We start from the raw sequence: 27,934 nt of genomic DNA on the forward strand, positions 1-27,934 counted from the left end.
TCTATTTCAATCCAGTTTTCATCCTACTAGAGAAATACTAAAACCGTTAAATTCATAAGTTGAAGGGAGATTGGTGAATGGAGCACGATAAATTGGTAAGGGTCATCTAGAAATGATTCATTAACTTCGGACGCGCAGGAAATAAAGCAAAGGAGGATCTACTATTAGAAGCGACATCAAAGAAATGCTAAAAAAATTATAACTCTGTTTGATAGTGAAGAAGGAGATCTCATCCTCTTAGCTCATCCCAGCGCCCTCTCCGCGTCGCAAATTCGAGAATGCCAAGGGCAGACGTAACAAGTTGGGACATGTGACACTAACTCTTTCCTGGCTCCACGTGAAGGATTTCGGATAACTGCGGAAAAGTGGCGTTTGGTCAAGTTCCACTGAAGGGTTAAGGGATAGGAGTAGAAGGATAGAAAGATTAGAATGAGAGAGAAGCTTGAGTGGTTGAGTCTATGAAACATGATAATAGAATTCTTCAGTCTGTAGCCGTCAACCACTCCTCCGTCGTGGTATCCTTCTTCGTACTCGTTCGACAACGTTTTTTTGAAAAATTCCGACTTCCCGCCGATTTCGATTTTGACGGGTGGTAGGGCGGTCTGAGGTTATTTCGTTCATTCGACTCTACAGGATGCGAGACTCTTTATCCCTAATACATCTCTCTCTGCCTCTCGTCTCTCTTCTCAAGGATTAACGTCAAATCTCTCCATCTCTGTTGGACTTACAGCCTTTTCCTCCCCGACAGTGTCACCTAGATTCAAACAATCGATAAGGTGAGGTAAAAACGCGTATTGTGCGATTCAAGGCCAATTCAAATCGCTCACTACGTTGTGTCGCTCCCTTAAGTGGGCCTTGGGTGTTGTCCCTATGGAAGCATTATGCCAAGATTTTATCCAAACCCTAAACAAGCATTTTTTTAAATGTACAAAACATTTTGATACTCTGTAGACCATCCCCTAAAATCAAAGATTTGTAAACTATAAATTCAATTTAAAGGCAAAATTTTCATGGAATGCATTCGCCATCACTCATAAATATTCAAATAGTAAATTTTTATCCCAAGAGTGTAAAAAAGTTCACTTTCAGCCACACACTGCGTAAAATAGAATATAAATATTTAATTATACTAACGTATCCCTGTTAAATTAAATTTAATTTTGTCTCAATTCATTTTACGTAGTCGTTATTTATTATCCCAATGAAAGAGGTACCAATTCAATATTACCCAATTTAGGGAAAGGGCTTAGGAAATCGAAAAGCTTATCAATTGGAATATCGACATAATTTCATGACTAGAGAAATCATTATTGAACCCTAAAAATAATCCACACACGGTACGGAAATTCGAAAAATTAGACATTTACATGTAAATGTTTACTTGACTAAATATCTTAGCAAAATGTGTTGTTTTATTTGTATTAGGGCCACTTTAATTCCTATTTAAGGCCAAAGTTAACACTGTGGAGTGGCTTCGTACTACATCATTTATTCACTCACGAGTAGCACCTAATTGTTAAAGGAACTTTCTACGTACTTGGATAACTATTAAGTAAAGAGCTGTTCAAAACTGTATAATCAATTTTTTGATTATCATTCTTTAGTTCCTAAGATAATTCTTGTAGAATAATTGAAAATAAAGTCGTGGAGTCAACAAGCTTGTCTTTAGAAAGGTATTTGCTAATAAATGCACGCAATGCCGTTTTAATAGCTTATGATAATTTCCTTAATGCCCTCGTGATTTTATCACGCAATACTGTAGCGGTGCACACAGCACACTGATTTCCATCAGTGTTAACGGGTAAGCAAAAAATATTGGAAAGGAAACAACAAAGTTCTTCCAGAGATCTTGTCCATGGCTAATTATTATGGTCAAACATGCAATGCCGTTTGCTAAATGGTAGGAGCATTTCCTGGCCTGCTTTGGAGGGATTTCCTATCCGTATTTAACCACTGCGTTAACGATGAATATTAGGAGAGAAATAATTCAATGCCAACGGCGGCGGCGCCTATAAGAAAAAGGAAATTAGAATAAAATTGTCTTTGAACTTGTTCAGTACATATTTTGCTTGAGTTACGTTGAACACTGAAAAAATAAGAAAGGTCATCCTTTAGACTGGGATTCAAATCAATTCACATCTTCACACAGAGCGTTGGACTGCCCCTCCGGTGGGCAGTCCAACGCTCTACCCCATGGACTACCTTGGACTACCCCATGGGCTACCTAAGTATTACTATTAAATTATTAATGTTATATTACCATTAAATTAAATTGATATTACTAGCATTTCAATGCGAACAGAGTATTTACGTGCGCAAGGGTGGGCACGTCAATTCTCTGTTCATTATTAATACGAGTCGAAGTTTGAAGTAAACGCTAAAAATCACACATTTGAAAAGTTTCGAGCGGAGTACAATAATCCAAGATGATAATAGGAAAGTTTCCATATTATGATGCTCGCAGTTCAAGTTCCACGCCTTATGAATTCCCCGTCAATGAGATCTAGTGTGAAAAGCTCATCCTTTGTTCGGGCATGTCTACACAATCCCCCTTATTCTTCTGCGTAGTAAAAATTTCTATCACAGAAACGAAGTTTGCTACTTTTTCAAAAATTATTTGGAGTGCAATTAGATTGTAGAAGTAGAAAATTCGTAAAAATCCCTCGCAGACAGTGGTGTTATGTCTTACGAACACACAAATATGGTTTATATAATACGTGCATATGATTCGGTTCATTGAAGGAATTTTCAGTGTTCTTCTGCCATAAATTCCTTTTATCATAAAAAGGTAATATTGGGATGATAACTTACTCATTTATTAGCTCTTAAAATTCGTACAACGCACGCTAAAAGTTGCGTTAATTTGAATTTCCTGCGAGGGCATCCTCCTTTTCCGTTTGGATGAATATGGTAGGAGTTAAAAAAGATATATTTTTCTCTCCGAATAATAATGCTAATTCAATTTCACGATGCTAACATGGAACATAATTTACCCAGCACGAAAGCGGTAGGAAAAAGAATGGCACCTTTCCCTCGGACATTTTTATCATGCGGAATTCCTTCGTTGTGAATTCAATGCATAATAAGGCATGAGCCGGTGTGACCTGGATATAAACTCTCGGTACCATGCACATGAGTTGCGCGCAGCTGCAAGCGCACTTATGCCGCCGTGTAGGTGTTTTTAAGAGCACCGAGGTATTTCCTTGAGGGTCTTGGGGATTTTTGAGATTTCAAGCGTGGAATTGTTGTTGTGTTGTAAATATTTGAACGGATGGATTATTAACTCAGCCCTCGTATTTTTTTGTGGAGTGTGTTGTTGGCTTGGGAATTTTACTCTCTTCCCTAACTGGATCATACTGTTCTTTTTTATCTACTGACGCTTGTTTACGCTCGTTGCACCGACAGTACTCTGCATCGCTTTGCCTAATTATTTTTTCCCATGAGCTTGAATTGGAACCCCTAGTTGCATGTTTAATCTATAAACCTCCGTTTAACCCCAATCCGTAAATTAGTTTAATAGTGTGGAGTAAAAATCAGCACTTAACGCTAAATTTCCATTAAATGCCCCTTCTTTATTATGAATGCTTTTTTCGGGAGTATCTGAATAAATAAATGGTAAATATTAATCCGGGAATGTAGCACCTATTAACGTTATAATACTGCCATAAATATTAGATGAATTTTTCAGATTGTTTCAATGTAAGCACAGACGCATTTTCACGGTTCAGATTTTCCTGTCATGTTGCAGTGGCATCACACTTATTGAAGGTGGTGCATCTCTGTTCTTACGTAATATTCTTCATAAAAAAGTTCCCACACGATTCTTTTGCCCTTAAATAGTGTAAATAAGTATAAGAAGAAACAGGGGGGACTTTTATTGAGGAATATTTTATTTATTTTTGAAACGGTAAAGTAATAAACTACTCTTATATCAGTAATTACTGGAGACCTATGTTGGCCTCCATTAAAAAAATACAAAAATTAACAACGCACAAGGACAAGGACGATTGCCTATTTTTGGTCACCTGCCGTGAAAAATTAGCGCTATAAACTTTATACCCCCTGTGAAATTAAAAATTTGCTGTCTCCTAAAATGATGCCCAATATTTTATAGTAATCAAGTCAGATGTGTAGAATAATTCCGTTTTATAATTTATTGGCATGATTGCTAGATGAACAAAAATGGCAGATCGACCTTTATTATCATATCAGTATAGCCGGTAGCTCTAAATACTCAATGCTACGATATACGAGGATATAAATGGAATTGATTTCAAAAAATAGTTTTATATGTCATCAGTATTTAGAAGTTCAAGCGGATAGCAGCTAATTCAATAGCTGGATGAAGGTACTATTTTGCGAAACGTCAAAATATATTTTTACCTCCGGAATAATTGGCAAACCTGGCATCATCCGATTACGTATACCTGAGAGCTCGCTTTCTTAGATGCTTCTGGGAAAAAAGTTATTTCTCCAGTTTCTTAATTACAATGGAAACAAATTTTCAAAAATTTATTTTACGGTCCTAAAACCCCTTTTTCCACGTCTATCAAGCAAATCATAATAGAACTGACGGCGTGATGTTGACTTTCTGTGGAATGTAGGCTCTTAGGTCTCCGTGAGCTTTTCCAATGCGATAAGAATTTTCCAGTTCTGTGAGCAACCACCATTTTGTCGAGTTGGATCCTATGAGAACACTCACTGAGGACAGATATGACGCCAGCATGAGCCACGTTCCGGCTAGAGAACCAAGAAGCCGCTCTCTCTCTCTCTAGTTGACGTTACTTACGGCTTACAGCGTGTATCTTGCTAGTTTTTGGAGCGTGCGCTCCGGAGAAAGCCGAGAACGAGTGCACTCTCCGAAGAAAAAATCACCGTGGGGATATTATTTGGAATTTTTGAGCGCTATGTCTACAAATATCTTGCCGAATATTCCATCAACTGGGGATGAAAGTAGAATTTAGAATTTATTCAACGACTATTTTACGTAATAGATTTTTTCATGTATACATTATTATACAATAAAAACTAAAATCTTTATGTTTGCGGTTTTGGAAACGTTCATGGGATAATTTCATGCTAATGAAGTTTGCACTAGCCTTTACCGGGACTGAATTTATGAATTTAATTCGACTATAACAAAGATTTTTAACAATAGCAACCACTTTATTAGAATCGTGTTGTTTGAACAGATGGAGTGATAATTAATTTACAATGTAGCCAAAAATGGTTCGTTGTTTTAAATATTTTGCTTTAAGAGTAGAGCTATTAATCCCTTTTAATCAATAAATGTTATTAAAGTGAGATCAAAATTTAATTATATGTGTGAAATGGACATTTACTTTATTTCTGTATCGGGATTAACCGAAATACGGTAATAAAAGTGCGGAGGATGTGAAAAATGAAAATGACTACTTCTTAAAACTACCTTCCAAACATTGCAATGCTAAAGTTTCCATTCATTGCAATGATGAGTTAAATACCACAGTATAATCTGGAGAGATTAGTCAGAATTAAAAATGTAAGTTAAAAGTAAATTTAAAGCTGTACTTTCTTTCCCCAGAAGAAAATTTCAATTGCATTATTCTAACTAATTCTAGATTAGGATTCTCCTTTATCAAGTAAAACTTCTCCTACATCAAAAAGCACCGGCTTTATATTCCCAAGCCTTTGGCTATAAATTATTAAGATGTACATGAATCTTTCATGCAATGGCGTGAGAGCACCGATATATCTTCTGGCATGAAATTTTAAGTTCATTCCTTCAAGCTTAGGGAAAGGAATTTAAAAAATAATTTGATGGAAGTAATACATTTTTATTGCCAATGCTCAGGTTGACAGTTAAGATTTATATTATTTAATGAAAGTTAGTAGCTCGAACACTTAAAAAGTTAGCATTATCGGTAGTCAACATTTCGCAGTATTTTTTGAGGATTTATTCAAGAAATTTGAGAATGCAACTAAATCAGTGCCGAGTGAAGTATTATTTCCAGAAATCCTAGAGTATCATTAAAATGGGACTTATATCATCCACAGCATAATGTGACGTTTGAAGTTGAATAAAAATATGAATGAAAATAAAAGAAGGCCCTGATATCAGCTCGTATTAGCCCGTCTAATTTTCTGCGGATTGCAAGCATTGTTCGGCAGAAGTTTAAAAAAATGTGAACGAAAATTGAAATGAATCGCGAAGTTATTTGTGGATTTAAATGAAAGCAGGCGACGCCAAATGCTCTAAAAAGCAGCGAAACGTGAAAAACTATGCCGTCATTAAAACGCTATGAAAATAAAACGTAAAAGTCACTCCAGGAAGATTGAGTCTTCAAAACCGCATTCAACTGTCACATATATTCTCATCCCTTCATTCTGACCCGAGTACTAAGGAGAAAGGCGTAGGAGGAGCGGCTAAAAAAGGAGATAGTTCGGCGGGGCGGGGGGCACTCATCCTGGATTCCAGGGTATTATTAAAATGCGGATTGCATCACTAGAAATTAACATCCGTTTTCATATTTTTCCTCTCGAGAAAGGCCCTCGTTTCCCTGGATTTTGAGGACATTGCAGTCTTGAGAACTGCAGCCCGTGCTCATTGGTCACGTCAGAAATTGAGAAGAAACACGAGACTTGTGTCCAACAAATAAATGCTGAGATTTTTTCCCATAAGACGCGCTCGCGATTTAATTTTCCGGAAATTCAATTTATATCATGCCACCCTTACTGGGAGCATGCTTTTCGTAGGCCACAAAAAATTTCATTTTATCGCCGTGATTTACAAACCTCTAGAATGGTTAGGTCTATCATTGGTTGAAAAATATTTAGTTAGGCATAACAAATTATGGCTATTTCCCTTTAAAAACGGTGTAGTATTGGCTATTTTTCTTTGTCAAACTAATGTTTCGGACACGAAGGCTCCTGAAGCCAAGAGATTAGCAAAAACCCAAGGGTATACGGACCAGCGGAGAAATCCGGAGAACGAAAAAACTAGTAAATTCGCTTCTAATTAAGAGAAAGCCAGGATGATCGAAGCTTGGATAACGGATGTTTGTCAATTGATACAATGAAATGTAACTATCACTGTGGTTAAATGAGCACATCGAAAGTTCAATTTATATTATTCAGCAAAGGAATTGACATAAACAAGCTATGCTTTTTCATCTTTTGTGGTGATTTTCTCTATAAGTGTTAATTTACTTTTAATCAAAAATAACTCAGCCTCAGCCTAAAGCCTAGCCACAGAAAGTAATTTTCTATGTGGTAAATTTAGCAATTTATATAAGGTTTTCCTAATTGAGAAAGGTCTTTTGTTGCTTATTGTGTTAGCTGCGTCTCGGCTCTCCAGCAAGCTGGAAGGTGATAAACTTGAGTAATTATACTTGAACAAATTTTGTTTACAAAAATAGAATTAATTATTGGTATTATTCCATGAAACGTGTGTCTTGAATCTATTATCAGGTTGCCAAAGCCTAGTTCTGCTATTGATACGATTTAAAGAGGTGAAATTATATCATAAGCCTTACAGAGTCACCATAACAGTGGTGAGCTCAGTAGAATTCGGCTTTCCATAATATTATTATTATAACCATTTAAATATCATAATTTTCCGATTAATTCAATGTTATATAATATATATTATAAAATAATATAATTTAATGATAACTGTAATATAATTTATATTATAAAATCAACAATATGTTTTTGGAGAAGCCTACAATTTATCATGTGATACCAGCTTGCTGCACCCATTTATTATTATGCTTATGTTTTTATTCACGTTGAAAAGAGTCAGCCGTAGTCCATTTTGTTTGTTTATTAAAGATAATCTTTCCATTATTCGTAGATGCTGTAAGTACTCTGAAAACTTCTATGCAACAACCTTGTGCTAGAGACAGCTTAGGGTTTAAGTAGAACCCCAGAAGTTTAACTATTTATGTCTTGTATCATTTCTTTATTTAATTCTTAACACTTTCTTTACTTATTCTTCCTCCATTAACCTCTTATATCGTTGTTCTGTGCCTTCTTTAAAATCTTCTCCAACAGTCTCTTTTCTTCCACACCATGCTTAATACAAGGTGCTCAGTATAGACTCTACCCATTTTATTTTCTTCATCCTTCTCCATCATTCAAAAGCCACCAATCTACCTTCATTCCCCTTCGTTTCGTATTAAGCTTCCCTGACTCAGAATAATTACGACAAGTTAATAATCCTTCCTAAATGCTTCCTTTGCTAATATAATCATTCTCTTGTTTCCTTTGGTACTATACAAATTTCATTTCAAAACACTGCCAAAATTAATGAAAATGTTTGATCTTTGCTTATTTTTACCCTCCTATTTCAATTTTTAGCTAACCTTTCGTATTTATTGAGCCGATAACATATTTGATGATGATATTTGGAGAGTGATCATTTTAATGGCTCTATTTGAAGTCTCTTCTTGAGTAAATAAAGCTCATTAGGAAATGCTCAAAAGGCATAAATAGCTAAAATTAAAGTAATACTCACTTGAAAAAATATGTACCGTTGACGTATCCAAAGAATGGCACAGTATAGGTGAGCATCCATATGTTGCCGCCCCCGCAGTCGTAGTAGGGACGACTCCATTTGCCGTCTTCGTAGACAACCGAAAGTATTTCATCCGGCTCTCGCTCCGTGTGCGCCGTCTCGTTGTACGTGTACGTGTTGTATCCTAAAGAGGGGACGGGAATAAAATGTTATCTAAGCATTTATATCAAAACAGTATTTCAAATCACACCAACCACTTTAATGATCCCCATAACTTGTGCTGTAGGAGGAGAGGTGGATGTTTATGCATTATGCGAGTAGTCAGCGTGCACCTATTCACCACGCAGGTCAAAAGGAGAGTTATACTTGCCTGATTTTTTCGCCATGCATTACTCTTACCTTCTAGTTTCTTCGGAAATATGAAGTTAGCCTGACGCAATATAGATTCTGTAAATATGGAATATGGTTGGAATATGAAAATGTCTACATATATATATATTATCGTGAAACCTTTCCTAATTGCTGACCATTGCTATCATAAAGAAACAACTGTCTTGAGGAAATTGTATGCAAAATAATATTTTCCTTTTATTTTATATTGTATTGTGTGTATTATGAGTAATTAAAAGAACGTCAGAAATGAGTGTTTAAAAAAAATTGCAGTAAAGGGTGCTAGGTTGAAAGGAGTACGATGGGCGTATATTTATTCATTGAAGTATAATACTTGAGTTGATATTTTTTTAAGCATACCTTTGTAATTAGTACCCAACGCATTTACTTCTTTAATTACACCCTCAGTCGCTCAATCACCTCATCACTGCGCTAGATTTTTGGGAAAATATTTTTATAAGAATTTCAGGTTTTTAAGACTGTGACATTACTGATCTAACGAATGTAATAAAATGATTGGGAGCCAGGACTTAATACTACGTACGAGCTTAGCATAGTAAATATTTGAATTGATGAAATGAAGACATGGAATGTAGGTAATATGAATAGGATTAATTCGCTCTAAACAACGTAATATCTGACATTTTTGTGAACATTTAAAGGGAGAAAAGTTGAAGTGTTTTCGGACAAATTTTATGCTTGATTTATTAAAAAATTCGTTTCTTGACAAATGACTTCTCTCTTGTAACTAAGAGGTAAAGCCGGACTGAAAATTCATCAAAAATCTTTCCAAGAAAAAATGCCTTAAGCTATTAAATAAGGAATATTGGATAGTAAATATTTGTTGGCTATGACTGACATTCAGATTTGACTTAAGTGCTTTCCTTTACATAGAAATATACTTTCTGATCAAAAATTTAACTTTTGGAGGAATGATAGTTTTCGAGGCACGAAATGAGAGAAAAGACAAAAATATAATTTAACCTTTGGCAATATCATAATTGCATTAAATATCTGCAATTTACTTTTGATGATGAATTTCTGAAAGCTAAAAGGCTATCGCGAGAAACGGCTGTTACATTTTTAGGTTAACTACTTTAAGAGGAAGAATGTTGTTAGTAATCCGAAAAATATTTTTTCAAATAATTATGGTCATTAAATGCTAATTGCTCATTAAATTATTAAGAATGAAATACGTTAGTGTGAATTTACGCTTTGAGGTTAATTCTATGACTTTAGAAAGTTGTGACTTTTAATGTATGACTCGAATTCAATTTCTTTTCACTTCATATAGAAAATATTTGCCTTATCACGTTCTATAAATCACTCTTTTATATACCCAGCCGACAAAGTGGGCATGCCTAGTAGATATTATTGTAGTTTCACGAATATTACTGCATCTCTATCAAATCCCTTTAGGTGTGACGTTGCCATCTTACTAAGGTGGCGTTCAAACTTTTCTCCATATGGTGTTAATTCTGGTCAGCTGTTATTTTACTTGTAATGCATGTTTTCTAGAGTGAAGTAGATTAGACTTTCCTGCTTCTGAAACATTACAAATAGCTTCCCTAAATTTTTTCAGTAAGAATTCATTTTTGATTTTTCCATCGTTCATTGTAATGCAATAAAATGAGTTCATTTAAGTGTTAGGTTAAAATTCCAAGGAACCATGCCTTCTTAAGAAATGTAAATAGATGTTGCTTCTACGAGAATTTCATTTTAAAATAACATAAAACTCACAAAACAAAATATTTCTACCAGATTAAATGTACCGTGGATTCAAGCAGAAAATTTACTAACTTTTCAATTTAATTTACATCTAAATGAAAAAAGTATGGTTGTACTTTCATATTAAGAACTGTAAAAGAGTTGATTGTAAATAAAATGCCATCAGGGAAATTTTCAAAATGTCACGGTTCCTTCGAATTCATTTAATTGACTTCAAATAAATTGAAACAGCAACATTCATTGTGCAGTTACTTTAACTGACGGTTGTACTTGACATTAAAAGCCCCTTATGAAATATGCATGAAAGCTTGAATGGTACCAGTATTTTCTTTTTAAAAATCCCTCGGTGATCAACCCAAAAGGTCGGTTTGATAGCTGAGTGTGGAGTTCTCATACTAAGGTATGTAAAAATTACCTAACTGTGTATGGGGGGACCGATGTTTTCTCTATGCCGCCGGTGATTTACCAGGGTAATGTAATACCCCAAAAATCAATCAGTTTGGGTGTAGCTGAGCGGTCTCGGAGCTGTTACATAAAGCCGAACCGGAGTTGACCGGAATGGTTGAGTGGCCCTCTGGTCAATAGCCTAGTGCTCTATATTCGGGACTATGTTTCATCTTTCAATTCTATACAAAACTAAAAGCAGCTAAATATAGCTAGTTATAAGCATTTATCGGCAAAATTCGTTTGGCACCTGGACAGTTAAATTTTGATATGTTCGTACAAGTAAAAAATGTACTACTATGTAGTAGTAAAATCGTTACCATTCCCGTAAATAATGCCTCCCTTCTAAAAACTTGTATAGCTCAATTTTTTAATTTGTCAAAATTAGCATTGAATGCCAAACAAAATAACCAATGGGATATGGTTTAACGACATGATTGATAAATTTCCAAAATTAGGAAAGTATTCGAATTGGTTCCTCTAAATCGATTTTTACATATAGCACATTAAAACAGTAATTGAAATGCTATGTACTTGAGGTATTATTTTAAAATTATTTTAGTTTAAATTGTTAAAAATATATTTGTTTTTCTTCGCTAATTACTCGTGCATGTTCAAGTAAATGGTTTTTAGTCTATTTGGACTCTGTAAGGAAAAAAGCATTCTATTTATTCACTCTACATGTGGTCAACAATAAAAGTGTGTGTTCTGTGAAAAATTAAAACGGTTGGGCGTAAACCAATCAATAAATGTGTTTTAAAATGCAAAAATATCTTCCCAATTGTATTTATTTTGTCTGCCTTCTATTTTGATTATCTAAATTTCGTCGCCCATCGGAGTGTATCTGGAGGATGTTGGGAAGAACTCGGGAGAATTGATCGCTGAAGAGGACCAACAATTTTGTATTTTCCGAAAAAACTTCTCTCTTACTTTCCGTGCGCATAAAGAAAAAAATGCCTGACTTCCTCGGTCTGTCTATGGAAATTAGACTACAGCTTTGTATTCCGTTTCCGGGCATAAATGATTCCACTCGGATTATTCTCTTCTGCTTTCTGCAGTTTATATGCTTTCTCCTTGGAATTGATCCCACGAGTGGGTTTAGCAAACAAGGCTTTAGGGAAGGAAGGTTCGGTCACGGAGGATAAACCGTGCATTATTGTCACCACCACTAGATGGATGATCGAAAGGACCCTGAGTAAAGGAAGCGAAAAAGCTGGTGAAGATAAAAAGGACTTCTTCTCCGCAGGTGAAGCTCAAAAAAACTTATCCATTATATTTCCGCATGGAGGGTCAAAACTTCTGTTCTTAGACTAGGCTTGAATATTGAATAGTTTTTGACACGAAATGCCATTTCAATATCAGTAAAATCTGAATAAAATAGTGCTGATGATATGTATGACTTTACCGTACCATTACCGTTTCATGTGGATGCCCGAGGAGATTTCACTTAGTCGATTTTTCCAAGTGGCATGCTATATCCTTGCCACAGCCGCAGACACTAAAAACACTCGAATGCGTTGATTAAATTTCAAATAAGCCAACCGTGAAAATAACGTTACAAATACATAGGTGTTTGCTTCTGAGTATTTGTGTCGAAATTTAATGCATAAGGATTTCAAAATAATTTTATACCGCCTTGAAAAACACTAGCAAAATTGGTGTAAAAAATCTGTGCCAGACATATGGGCTGCTTCGAAAATTGTTGAACTCATATTTAATACATTGACAGGATCCCGCGTCACAAAAGGTTGGTTCAGGCGGGATTATCGATAAATCGGTGAAATGAGAAACTAAAATTGCTTGTTGAAAATAATGTTTCATATCCTTTTATATTTTCTTACTGTAAATGTGTCTCTGATTTTCATAGATTTATGAGTAATTAATAAATCATCATTATTATCATTGAAAATTGTCTCGTTGAAGGAGATATAAAATCAAGCAATGAAAACTATTGTATTAGGGCAATCAAATTATATAGTGTCAGAGCTAATTGTAGTAGTGATAGTGGTAATGACAAAAAAAAGAAAATTACGTCAAGAATATATACTGCAAAAATACGTCTAGAATACCATTAATAACTATGTTGACCCTTGACACATCATTTAACTTGGTCTCGTAAGAAGACATAACTATATTTTATGTCACGTTACGGAATAAATAGAGATAAAAGGGGTAAAAAGGCTGCCATCATTACCTCCTAGAAACTGAGGTTGAAAGAAGGAAAATAACGGTCGTTCGGCGTGACAAATGCGGCGGGCGTCGGGTAGTTCCCCGACGCGCAATACGTTTCCTGGAATATTTCAGGTGCAAACTTTTTATGTGCCCGTTCATTTTTAATAAAAATCAATTTCAAACGGTCAGCGGCTAAACGTAATCTAGGTTAACAAGATTGTAATATTTTTCGATGAGTATAGAGACGATATTTTCTTCATGACAGTTTACGTAACGGTGGTATGATATTGTAATCAATTATCTTTTGTTAAATATCGGCGGGTAGTCCTGCGAATAGTGACAGAGAAATCCTACATTTTTTAAGCTTAAATCATTCATATATACTTGCTTGTCCTTTTGCATAAAATAGTCGGTTGATTTTGGTTCAATTTTTGATTGACATTTTTAATCATCATGACTCTTTCATTTTATCTTGATTTTATAACTGATATCTAACTTTTAAGAAAAATGAATCGACGCAGGGTTTAAATTTTTATAAAATTTTATTCATCCTTAAATATAGACATCTCTATTGCTCAATCGTTTTCTCTTCGGTGTTATGTACTTGATATAAATATTGTTTAGGTACTGCATTGAACGTCTCGAGAGCTACAAATTCGAGAAGAAAGTAAATTTGTTAAGTAAAGAAAAGATATAAGTATTCACGAGGATTACATATTTACCATAATTGCAATCAAATTAAGGTTCAGTTTTGGGCTATTCATCTTTAATATATTTTCCTGATATTGGCAAGAAAAAAGCAATTTAAATAGAATCTTATGGCGGGTGATGTATGCAGTTTCGGTGTAAGTTCAAGTATTAAATTCATTCTTTGATAATATATTTCTACACTTCTTTTATAATTAAACTATTCGCTCAAAACACACAAAACCATTTTATTTCACCTGAAATTTTAAAGGGTATTTATCAATTATTTACTGATTTTTAAAAATGTCGACTATGGGTATGAAAAATAGGTAGAAAAGGAGAAAGTAAAATTAAACCAAGCAAAATAACCAAAACATCATTTATTTTGCAAGTGTAAAAGGTGTTATCTTAAATGACCAATTTATTGGGAAAATTTTCGAGTCCATTGAACCCATCTTTAGGCCATTTTCCCCTTGAAAAAGACGTTTAGAGTGGAGATGGTAACTACGGCCGTAGTATTTCTGTTTGATTTATTTATTTTGAAATGATTTTTAACAAAAACACTTGAGAGAATTATAGCCCAGTGGTTACAGTTTCATATGAATCCATCGAATTAATGTGGTATAATAAATGACGCCAATTCAAAAGCAAATATCATATGATATAGCGCTTTAGAAATTATTCGAATCTGACTGTTCTGATTTGAGGCACCTACAACACGCTTTGGAAAGATATGATAAGTTATAAATTGAAAAAAAAATATGTAAGAAAACATCATGGGCATTATGGCCCGATATTTAACAATGATGAGAATATAATGAAAAAAGAGATTTATCTGTAATCTCAGGGAAGAAGAATGGAAAATTTTAATTGAAAATTGAATAGAGGTCTCTAAAGACTGGATGGAATTGAAATTAAAAGATATTTCCATGACGGAATGAATTTATTTGTGCCTAACCGCAATGAGACTGTCCATGATCTCCAAAATTTATGACACACTCATCTACATTCGTTTATTAAAATTTAGAGAAAGGTATTTCACAGTTTCTGAAATTATCCTTCGGGTATCATATTTTCTCAGATTTATTTTCCTGGTTACCAAAGGTTGTATTTTCAGGTGCGGTGTAATATTGCGTGTACGTACACTTTCTCAGTAATAAAAGCACGATTCATGTATAATACAAAATGATGTCTACCGTTGACACGACCTGAAACTTAAATACGCTACAAAAATATCTATTTAAGTGTGTATTCCAAATCCATTTACATCGAGACAATAATACATAGGCGCAGATCACGCAATAAACATCCAAAAAATATGGATAACACCAGAGTTGTTGTCTCTCTCTCCTTGTGTAGATCAAATATACTTCGATACTGAAGCGAGGTGCAGAGAGTTGAAGAGAGTGTAGATGAGAAAAGAGAATTGGCTAAATTAATGCGGTGCAAAAGAAGAATTATTGGCTCGAGTGGGAATTATTTGCTCGGTTAGATGAATCAAAGAACCAACGAAGACGTATTCTGCGTATGGAGAAAATAATAAAAACTTCCAGGAAAACTTAAGGCGAGAAGTGTAGTTGTAAAAAGGGATCAACTTATCGCATTCATTTTTCCGAACTAATAGCTTGACAGTTGCTGAAGACAGCTGTGTGTTGGGCAAGGAGATGAAAATAAATAAGAGGATGAATCTGGTAATGAAACATGATCGTAGGAGACGAGAAAATGATCAAAAGGCGTAAGACATGATGAGGTTAGCCGATATGAGGCCTGAACAAGGCGCTTCATTAAATAAGTTCCAGACTTGAATGGTTTTGCCTTTTATGATGCATTTTAGAAAAATAAGCTCGAAACACGTTTTACATATGTGGCGTTTAAATCCTTTATATCAACCTGAAAAAGACTTTTACCCGCATAAACGAGCATATATTTTACTCACATACGCATGTTAAGTATATATTTCCGTTTGATGGGACCCATTATTTCCTTAATATGTCTCACACGGGTAAACTATCAAAATAGTTTTGGGCATATTTTTCCAGGCCTATATCTACTGTGTCTCTCCCCATGAACAAACCCTTCGCGTGGTGGCAGAGCTCTCGCCTTACGATGACCCCTAGAGATGTTTGGTAGGATAAATGATGTTTGCTCCTGATAGGGTCATCCACGCCAGGTAGGTCGAAGGGTAGGAGCCAGACAAAAGGAAGTCCGCGCAGCCTCTTTCCCTTAGGTGATTACGAAGGCGACCGACCCCAGTAGGGCGGGCATTGAGTGATGGGGTCACGTTAAAAAAATATTACGAAAAGCAACGGGAAACCACCTTAATTTATTATCCCATGAGTAAACTGATGAGCTCTACAGATAAAATTAGTCCTGGAATCTGCAGGACTCGGCACAATGGACGTGTGTTGTGCGCGGCAGCGACAGAGGCTAGGCTCATACGGGTTAAAATCATAAATTTTTAATGTTAAACTGTAAAGTCCTATTCAAAAATATAAAACGGAATACGCATAAGAAAATGAAATATAAAACTATTAACCAGAACGACCGGTAAGGGGTATCAGGAAGCTCTAGAGAAAGTAATGGGTGAAACACGGAGCTTGGTTTAATAGAAATAAAATGGAAACGCATTAAAAACTGTAATCGAAAACAGCAAACGAAACTATAAGAAGAGTAATGGGGATAAAGACCAAGAAAACATGACTTGCGGATGTAGTGATAGTAAAGAAAGACGAGAGGAGAAAATTGAAGAATGTAAATAGAGAGCTAGGTAGGAGGGAATAGGAAGAGATAAATGGTTGACTGAGGCCGAAAAAAACAAAGCGAAAAAGCGTTGTGTAAATATTCAGTGCGATGATGCAGTAAATTTGCAAAGAAAAGGTGAAATGGGTGCGCTATATAGGAAGTTGAAGCACTTTAATAAATACATGCAAACTATCAAAAATATGTCAGAACAATTATTAAATGAACTAGGAAAGATCTAAGTGAGATGAAAGGAATAAATAGATAAACTTTATGGTAAAGACATTAGACCATCAAGCGTAGGCAATGGCGGAAAATATGGCGATTTAGGATAGCTTATCCCCAGGCATGGTTGATGGCAAGATAGAAAGAACATTGAGGGAATAGTTATCAAATAACGTCGGGGGAAGACAGCATTCCCGCGCGACTATTTCAATGCTTAAGATTACTTTGGAGGAAGAGTTTATGTGAACTAATGCAAAACATTTATAAAGGAGGAATTTTGCTGGAAAATTCTGTCGATCACTACTAGCTCCTATTCAAAAAAAAGGGAAAGCATATGTGTGAATTAGAGAACATTAAATTTGATTTTTTACCCTGCCAAAGCGGTTCTCAGGATTATCAATAAGAGAATGGAGAGTAGGGCAAATAATTACTGGCGAGAAGACCAATTTGTTCTAAGAAAGAGGAAAGGCACGAATAAAGAACTAAAGAAGTCTCCAATGAAGAGGAACATGGAATAAATAATATCAGGATATATTTGCTTGTTCGTACATTGCGAGAATACTTTTGATACCGTGAATTGGTTAGAATTAATGACGGTACTGCTGAAAATAGAAGCGGATTCAACGGACAGGAGACATATTCACAGCCTGTACATGTCACCGACTGCTCAGGTGGATATAGTGGAAGGAGAGTCAGCCTGGACAGTGTTAGGATGCGGGGTGAAGCAGTGGTGTCCATTATCACCTGTGCTTTTAAACTTTAAAATGGAGGCAATTGTTAAAGAGGGATGAGAAGAACTGGAGATAGGAATGAAAGTCGTCGGACGATTCATAAAATCAGTTGTTTGCTGGTGATCAGGCTTTAGTTTGCCGGTCAACAAAGAGGTGGTAAATATTGCTGATTTCAATAGAAAGTCAGTGCGATAGCTATGAAATGAGAAGAAATGTAAACAAAAGATTTTTAAGATTATTCGTTTTTCAAGTGAGAAGTTAAACAATAAAATTGGAAATAAACTTGTCTAGGTTAAACCCGTCTCGAAAGTGTTTTGGACCAAAATGTTCCAAGTAGTAGAGACATTAGATTAAGAAAAAAACTTTTATAACGGGGAAGCAAGGGATGACAGGGATGTTGAGTAAAGATGTTAAGAAAAGGCTTGTTAAAACTTTAATTTAGAGCAGGGTTTTGTATGGCGCGGAAGAATGGTCACTGTAGCTGGAAGATAAGCACATATTGGAGGCTTATGAAATATGTGTTTGGAGAAGGATGGAAAAGGTGAAGTTGACTGAAAGGAAACGAACGAGAAATTCCTAGGCATGGTGGGGAAGGAGAGAGGATTCTTGGCAAAAATCAAAAGGAGGCAGGAAAGATGGATTCAGACTGTTTTGATTGACGAAGGGATGATGAAGATTGTGATTTAAGGGAGAATATTGTGGAGAAGATTGTGATTTAAGGGAGAAGAAAAACGAGGAATACAGGAATAGGGTAGGTATGTTGAATGGAATTAGGATAGAAAAGAAATATACGCAATTAAAGAATGCAGCCTTACTGTAGTGCCCGATTTAAGGTTGTTTTTTTGTTAGCAAGGACTGGTAAATGTATTTTTTACAATTGTTGACTGTGTCCATCCAAAACCAACTATAACCTGTAGAATATCAATATTATATATTAATATATATATATATATATATATATATATATATATCATGAAATCAGCTGGAGTTCCGTGCCTGGTTACGTTTTAGGCCAATTCCAGACCGAGAAACGATGTTCTCAGTAATGATCGGACCCTTTTATGAAAGTTCTCCGTTGAAGTGCCGTCGACGGGAAGAGGGTAATAATTTCCTTGTCTAAGAAGATAAAACCTCGGGCTTGACAGCCAAAACCTCTGCACCCTAATTGCCAAACTTTTATCCTGAAGGTATCCTGGGCATATTGACCCCACATAAATGACACTAGGTTATTTTTCGTCTGTATAAGCTTCTGGTGTTCTTAGAATTATTACTTGCACTTAGTGAAAAAACTAAAAACGTATAAGCACGTAGGAATACTTCTAGTGGATATTCAGTGCGCAAAGTTTCTTTGGCGATAAATAATCATTAGCAAGCCATTCTACAATCAGATAGGTTGGAGGATTTTACCCTGAAAATAAATAACTGTGGTAGTCCAAAGTTATCGTATTATTAAGATATCCAGTGTATCTAATCGAGTAGAGTTTGAACTTCGGTGGTATCAGAATTTTCAGTGGTATTCCTTTCCGTAATTGATTAATAAGTGGGATGAAGTTCAAGTGAAGTTAATCTCCTCTCAAACAGTACATGAGGCTGTTAGGCTACATGAGGCCTCTGGATTGAGTAGGCTAAGAGCGACACATTATTCTATACTACTCCTCACTTTTATAATATCCTATCCATTAGATATCATCCCTGATGGATAAATAAACTTCCGATCTTGATTTCCTCCCTATGAACTATTCTTACTACAAATAGGAACTGATATGGATATTTATAATTAATGGTAATACAATAAGAAAACTAAAAAAACGTAATTTTGATCCTTGAAAGCTTAACACCTAGAATAACAAAATTTTTTAGGTGAATCGTCTTTTGTGAAATACTATTTTCGGTCTCTGAATCAGAACATTTATTTCTTTATACTTTTAGGGCTTTAGAATCGTTTCCCGAATAATAATTATGACACTGTTCTTGGTCTCCAAATTTGTACAAATACATTTTCCGCATTATATTTCCAAAGGCGTGGTAGTCCCGTGGGTAGTTCGTTGGCCTACTATACAAAGCGTCCAGGGTCAATCCTGGGCAACCCCTCTTAGTACCTTCAGCTTCATCCTATATGCATAATTTTTCACGAACCGGATCATTTTGGGAAATCACTGGCGGAAAAGGAAATGGCCCTTTGATGCATGAATGCCACGAGCTGTTGGGCTTAATATGAGATCTCCTCCCTCATCTATCATAAAATTCGTGATCAACGTTGATAACGAACTATAACTGTTTGGTTATTTGTAGCCAATAAATGGTTAATTATCATTACTTATACTGATTTAATAACCAATTAAGGAATATCTTTATGACATTTTAATGTGGTATTTATTTTGAGAGTATTTAACTGCAAAATATTTTCTTATATTACGAGAAACGGATGACTCACGATCTCTGGAGAACAAGAATAATTGACTGGAAAATGACTCTTTATACCGCCTAAATGAGAGCTTAATGGTGGAGGTCATGCAGCATTTTTTCATCTTCTTCTGCGCAATATTAAAATATAAGTTAAATGATTATATGCTGATTTTTTTAAATTTGGCGATCCTGATAGCAATATTACTACAATTACTTACTCTTGTCTGGGATGGTAGTTTGAAGAAAGTTTCTCAACCACAAATCGTCTCAAATTGCCCTAAGTTTCTCGCAACCTAATTTTTTGTTCATGTCACCGATAAGTCCTTTCCGTAGAAAATTTCTTTACCCCAGTCAGGATAAACTTAAACGGAATTAACTGCGTATTTTTTCTTCCAGTAATTCCTCGTACTTGAATTGGGGACTTCGACAATTATTCGGTAAGATGCCCTTCCGTGAAAATTTCCCTCTTTGCTCGTTTTTTCCTTCGCGCCGGCTGTTTTCTCCTCTCCTTTCCACCTGCACCCTTGTTCGTGGGAGGATTTCCATGTTACTCGCGCCGAGATAACCTATGGTGACCTGGGCGGGGGGGGAAGAATGGAATCCATCTGAATGTTTCTAGTTTTATCCCGGGATACTACTTGGTTTGCTCCACTTCCGAATACTTCCCGAAGCTCACATCGTCCCCCGCCCCTTCGTCGCAAACGAGGCGAGCATTCGGAAAACGAAAATTCAGCGGCACGTTTCCCTCCTCGAGGAGCCGGCGCACTTTGAAGCGCTCCTCGAGAGGACTAACGAGGGCACTTCTCCATCTCACACTGCCGGTTATCCTCCCTCCCTCTCTCCCCTTTTTCTATTTCTCTCTCTCCTCTCACACCTACGACTCTGACCTCCTCATCCCCTCCCATCGACTCATCTCATCCAAACTCTCTTTTGCACAAGGAAATCACATTACATCTGGCCGAGATCCGTTTGCAGTGGAAGAGGAATTGAGAGACGGGAGAGGCTGTTGATATCCTCCCCCTTTAAGGCTCCTGCTCCCAGCCTGGTCTCCCCTCTTCACTTCAAGCATCCTCAAAGCCCATTACTTTCGATTGTTCCTTTATCCTTGTTCATAAGCGAGAGGACGGGATTCCATTTAATCGCCCCCACTCCAATCTTCTCTTAAATCTCTCCCTCTCTCTCTCCCCCTCCTTCCTTTCTGTTGCTTCCTCACGTTCTTCCGTATCTCTTTGCCTCTTCATATCTCTCATCCATGTATCTTACTGTCTCTCCCCCTCCTCCTCCTCCCGTACTCTCTCTCTGATATTAAGTCCGTGACCGGTATTGGGCTTTATAATTAGTTGCAATCTCTCCCAGTGTAGCCTTCTCACTCCGACTCTTCTTTTTCCTCATTCGATCCCCTTCCTTCCTTCCTTATACCCCCTCAACACTACCGCCGCCAATTAAATCTGGAGCCCCCTTCTGCTCTCCCCTACTCTCCCCTTCACCTCCCCCTGGTCGCCCTCCTCAACTTCTCTTGGCAGTGGTGGTATTCGCTCGTCGACGCGACGGGAGAGCGAATCTGCCGTCCACACCATCCCGTCTCGCGCGCACAGCATCCGCTCAAAGCTAAGTCGACCCCAATTTCTCCCATATCGACGTTTCACTAATAGCGCCTTCTGCCCCATGAGTCCTTTCACCCACCCTCCCATTTTTTATCTCTACTTTTTCCCTTCCCTTCTCACTGCCCTCTCCCCTGCGCCCCCTAATCCCCTGGAATCTTCCCACTGCTCCCCCCTTACTCCCGTCAGGGGAGCTCAAACTTTTTCGTTCAAATGCCGTGTGCCATATGGACGCTTCTAGAATAAGACGTGTTGGCCGCCATAACAAAAAAAGAATAGGAGAGAGAGCCACATATGGGTCGTTTTTCTTCTTGTGTCTTACCCCGTCGTTACCGTTGTTGCCAACTTGTTTCCGTTTTGTTTCTCACTATCGGCGGGAACTTCCTCCGACGTCTCTGAAAGTTGCTCTAGGGTAAAAAAATCTCCTCCTCTTTCCATGCATACCTTTTTATTCCATGAAGAAAAAATAAGGCTCGCATTTTCCTTCTAGTACTTTTCCCATAAAAATATATTTGAGGAGCAGCATATGGGTTAAATTAGTTAAGAGGATAAGAAAAAGTTGACTTGGTTGAAGAAAGCATTTTTTGTTGATTGATTATTGTTTTGATATATTTTCAAACGGTTATATAATATATAATCTCAAAAATGATCTTGTTTTGGCATGATCGAAGATATCTTGATTATGATATACGTAATCATTCTCTTATTACACGTGTACACCTATATCATAGGAACAGGATCTTTTTCTTTGATTTTTGCGGGATGCCATGTTCAAATGCTTTAGGCCATTTATAATTTAGTGGGGAGATATAAAATATAAGAGAGCAATATTCAAATTAGATTATATACAAGCATCAGAGGTGTGAAACCAATTCTTTGAATTGCATCCAGCTCATAATATTTCTATTATATTTTTTGGTGCATTACGAGGGTTACGCAGTATTTCTCACGTGGTATTAATGGTTATGTAAAAATTTCACTTTATGCTTCAAATTTTATATAAATAAGTATTGTTGCTAATAAAATCTGCGTTAACAGTAAAGGAATTTGTCTTGTTCAACTTTCTCTAAAAAGATTAAAATTATACCGAAATTATGCTTTCATCTATATTCTCTAAAGTATATCTCCATTATTTTCAATTCGTATGAAATTATGTTATTCTTAGAAAGTGAAACATTAGTTGTTCAAGGCAGGTATTTCTAAAATATCTAATTGGGTTTTAAATTTAGCTATCTTGTTTTCATTGTTAATACTGGTATTTCATTTCCACTTATGTTTCCCATGTACGTTAAGAACTAACTGTATTGAAAAAGATTAAATTAATGCAAAATATTTCTTTCTGAAGCCAGATTTCTGTCGGTCACATTTAGTATTTTATATTATGTATTAATATTATATTAATGTCAGTGTAGTCATATCTTTTTTGTTTTTTTTTCTGATTTGAATTATTTTTTATTTCATTTTGAAAATATTGCACACAAAGAGGCGAAGACAATTTCATTACAAGAGATCTTAAGCAATCGGATGAAAGTATCAAACGGTTTTAGTCATTGTGTCCTTTACTTTCACATGCCTCTGTCCTATTTAAAGCGCGACTTAGTGACAGATTCCATTTCCATAGATAACATGATATCCATAGCATTCGCATCCTCCATTTAATTCACTGCCGCCGTTCTCATCATCACTGCTTATACCACCTTATCAAACCTCTTCAACCGTTATGGTAATCGTTCCATGAGTTTAACCAAGCGAGCAGTATATTACCAACCAATTTCCTTTTACTAGCCCTTCTTCTAACCACGTAGAGAGCATCATAGTACCTAGACACGTAGCTCTCCTGCCTTATCTAGGTTTACTAGCATTCTCTGTGAGCCCTTAAACTTGCGACGGTTTACTTCACAAATTCATGATCTTCATTTATACACCCTTAGCTTTACCTTAGTTGAGAATGTCTTCCTATTCTCCGATAGATTTGTCTCAACCCTTACTCCGTGGAATAAAACTCCCTGGCGATTATTCTTCTACTTTCCCATCACACCGTCTAACTCACAGGGAGAAGTTTCCCCATTTTACCTTTCACCGCTGAATCGCCAGCTTCTTTTTTCTCGCTCCTTGGTTCTTTTTCGCATTCCCGGGGAGAATAAATCTTACCGGCCGCAGCACTTCATTTATTCTCCGGTCACGCACCATCCTTCTCCTTACCGACGTTTCTTTTCACCCCTCTTTTCCTCCGAACTGCACCCATGTTCTTTTTCCTACCCGTAAAACTCCCTTCATTTGTCTTTCGATTCGTAAACACGAAAACCTTTGGCCACTTATCGCCAAACGCTACTCTTTTTTATCTCTCCCGACTTTGCTCGCAGCCACCTCGCTTTGAGAAGCCGCGTACGTATTCCGACCATAATGTCCCTCAATGACGCTCCATCCGACTCCCCGGATATAACACGCCTGTGCGTGGAAAGGAAGCATAAAGAGACGGAAAGGATTCCTTCTCGTCCCCCAAAAAAATGAGCTCCTTTGTATGCCTCGTCCACTCCCATGCCTTACTCTCTCTCTGGTAAGTATTCAGTCTCCGTGGGGGAGTACGGATTTCTGGAAATTAGTCTTATTTTTTGATCAGAGAGTTGGCTGTATCAGGTCATAGTTGGGAAACTGTCACGGCTGAGCTTCTGGTAACTCTCAACTTGGCGCGATAGGTTTGAGGCGTTAAGATCCTGGAGCACCTCGCCGAGCTGGTCGGGAAAAGGTGGGGTAGGTACTCGTATTTGTAACGCTGTGGTTGGTAGGTAGATCTCTCTCCATTTATCCCCTTTTTACTCATTCCCGATGGTCCGTGAGAACAAAATAAACCTAATGAGCCTGGGATCTTTTCTTACTTTTTGGGGAATGGGTCGGGAGGAGGGTAATTTTCTCTGAGAGTCCTGCATAATCCTCGGAGAATGCTGGCGCGGCAAACCGAGGCGAACTTCTATTTAACGGGCGCCGTTCTCTCCCTTCACCTTTTCCTTGAACCACTTGTGCCTCATGTGCGCGGACGCTATTAACCCGATCTTAAGGAGATGCACCTCCAAGCATAGAATATACCTACACCAATTTGGGAACTTAATGGATCCTTCGACCGTTGTTGCTATATATATATATATATATATATATATTATAGTGGGTCGCGGTAGTCCAGTGGTTAGAGCGTTCGACTACTGACCGGAGGGTCCCGGGTTCGTTTCGCGGGTAAGTCTCTGGGCACCTGCAGCTCCACCCAAGCTATGTAATATTTCGGTCACCAGATCTTCCTGAGAAACCATAACTGGCAAAAAAGAAACGGGAAAGAAACTGACCCCCTACCCTGATGTGTGAATTTCACACGCCGTCGGGCTTAGTGCTGGGTGAACTCTACCATCACCTACCAAACCGACCTTTGGTTGATTACTGTGTTTATGGTTTTATATATGTATACATACACAAACACACAAACATATACACACACACACACACACACACATATATATATATATATATATATATATATATATATATATATATATATATATATATATATATATATATATATATATATGTAGCGCCAACCTGATTATTTCTCATTCAAAGCACGCGTTAGCAATACCTTATGGATTCATTTCAAGAAAATGACGTCTACTTTAGCTCCTTTCAACTCATTTCCCCTTTTTGGGCACGTATTCCATCCTCAACTCCATTATTCTCGGCCATATGGGGCTTGTCCCACTCCATTCCTTTACGAGTGCCATCCATCTCACTGAAGGTTAATAGAATGTCACAAAATACTTCACGGGCATATTTTTTCCTGATGCATGTCTCCTACGCTCATCGTCTTTTGATTTAGTTTCAGTTGCCCAACGACCGGGTCCATAATTCCCAATCTCCCGGATATGGCCCTGATATTTCACACTATTTTCTTCCTGGATTATAAAAGTTCTTCTCGGGTGTTCGACTTAAAGGATATTGCGTCATTACATCAACAAATTGTGTAATTTCCTCTATTTCCTAATGAGAGGGAAAGATTTTGGGTTTTTCGTAAGTACTTGAGGGCATTTGCAGATTTAGTTCAGTTATGGTAGGCTCCAATTTTAAATGATGGCCTTTTTTTCTGAAAACCAGTATTCAACGAATGTGAAACCTTCATACCCGTCTTTTTCGTATTGAGCTTCTTAATGCGAGCAGAAATACAAGTAAATATTATGCGTACACGTGTGTCTGGTTATAAAAACCCTATTCACCTGGCAGTACGAGTGAAATGGCGGTATTTTTTCAGTGGCAACCGGTATATTGATCACCTGATCGCATAAACGCGATCATATACAGATATACATAGTATCGTTACTATTAGACCATTCAGCTACTCTTTATTATATTTATTTTAATTGTATTATCTATAAAGAATACATATTATTAAATTTAAATCCTAAGCGCCATTTGCACTATACAGAGCTGCAGATAAAAACTGATTTTAGGTTTAATTTAACCGAAGTAATATATATCTGAAGTGAACAGATTATTCTATCTTACACACTCCTAGGTATTATGAACATAACTAAATATTTGCCTAAAAACCAGAAAAGAGAAATTAGATATTATAAAATTTAGACTTTTATGTAGATATTAAGAAAATTATTGCCTACGCATGATTTCAGTTTTTCGATTTAAAAAATACATTGTCTCAATAAACTCTCGGTCAGGCTATGTTTTTTCCTAATTTTATGCTATCATAAACATGGCATCTCTGTTAGTTAGTTACTCTCTTCATGTTGAGATTATGCCTTTATTTTTATCCATAAAAGAACGAAGAATATTAATACTTAAATATGTCCAGGACAATGTATTGGCTGCATTAAATTATTTTGGTTTTTCAAGCATAATTCTTGAGTTAAATTTTGTGGAAAAATTCAAGAGAGATTCGTCTGTAAAAACTAATCGGATTAATTCTTAGTTTTGTCAAAATTGGCAAAAATATAATGCAATGATATATCAGAATTTCAAGGCTTCATATGAGATTTGCGTTTGAAGTATATTCTACGAAACTTTTGCATACTGGTGGCGAAATTGATGTCTATTTCCCTTGCAGAAAATATGCATCTAATTGTTGCTTGAATCACATATGCCTAACATTGCCAAACTCAAAGCAAAGACTATGCAAAGGTATCCAGCGAATCATTCACGAATCATTGTTTTTATCTACCATGTTTGTAATTTCTTAGTTTTAAACTAACGCTGTGTGGCAAACTTACTTCCTGCTGAAATTAAATCTTTGCAGACTCTCTCCTCCGCTAACCCTCCAATTTCTCATTACATCGCAGCGGGGAGAAAACTCACTGTTATTCCCAACCTCCATAAACCCCTAACTCGCAAGCTCCTCCCCGACCGTTGTATTTTTTTCCCCACATTGTTCAGCTAACAGCCCAGTTAACGGAGGAGGTTTCCCATAACCTTACTCAACAATGCCTCGTGTGATGTCATTACTTAATCAGGCCTTTTGTGGTCACCCGTTTGGAGTATAGACGTGGGGAGACTGGAGCGTGGACTTCAATTAGTTCGGCCCCCTTCGACGCACAGGCAAGCCAGTCCACAGTCGCTCGACCTTCCTATGGCTTTTTTTCCAGCGGCTAGGTCCTCTGCAAACACACTTAAGCTTTTATGCAACGCCGTGTCTTTATGAAATGCAATTTACCGCTGTTATTTACTCTCTGGACCAAAACGGCTATTGCAAGAATTCCCGACGTTTACACGGCTGAACGATTTCTGTGTGTAGCGCCTGAGGTGCGGGGTGTGTGTGGGTATGTGGTAAGGGAAGTGGTCGAGACCTTTCAACTTGAATTACGGCCCCCATCTTCCACTAAAGTGCGAAACTTGTGGGTTTGAAGCCATCGAGGTCGATCCATTTGGCATCTCATTTTTCTGGCAATAACTACACCATCGAGTCCAACTAGCTCGACCCAAATGCGCCATTGTATAAACTGCCCCCCCCCCCGACGCTACTTCCAGCAACGAAGGCTAATTTATCGAAGAGAAACTTCGTAAAAATTGATGGTTGAATGAATTGTACATCTATCGTAGAAGTAGTAGTATTTAGGGGAGGCGACCGTCAGCGGAGGTCATTTGCGCCATTAGGGATGGACAGGGAAGGATGAAGGGTAGAGAGAAACCCGGCGTCAGAATTAGCCTTCTCTTGTCGAAATGCTCCAAGGGGTCCGCATCTTAACGTCCCATCCGACGGACGCAGTACTCACTCAAAGTGCCCTCCACAAAGCACCTCAAGTTGGAATCGAGATACCACTGAAAAA

At 37.0% G+C, this 27,934-nt stretch overlaps 1 protein-coding gene across 1 annotated transcript in view; it reads right to left on the bottom strand.

Annotated features, from left to right (window-relative positions):
• The window catches only part of LOC139689989 (uncharacterized), a 335,109-nt gene that overhangs the window by 169,809 nt on the left and 137,366 nt on the right, over positions 1-27,934 (bottom strand). Inside the window, exon 4 of the mRNA XM_071587153.1 lies at positions 8,498-8,681. Coding sequence (XP_071443254.1) covers positions 8,498-8,681 — 184 coding nt within the window. The remainder of the gene's footprint in view (positions 1-8,497; positions 8,682-27,934) is intronic.

This window comes from Hetaerina americana, unplaced genomic scaffold (assembly GCF_022747635.1).
Source record: "Hetaerina americana unplaced genomic scaffold, ioHetAmer1.1.p SCAF_3, whole genome shotgun sequence".
NCBI classification, from domain to species: Eukaryota; Metazoa; Arthropoda; class Insecta; order Odonata; family Calopterygidae; genus Hetaerina; species Hetaerina americana.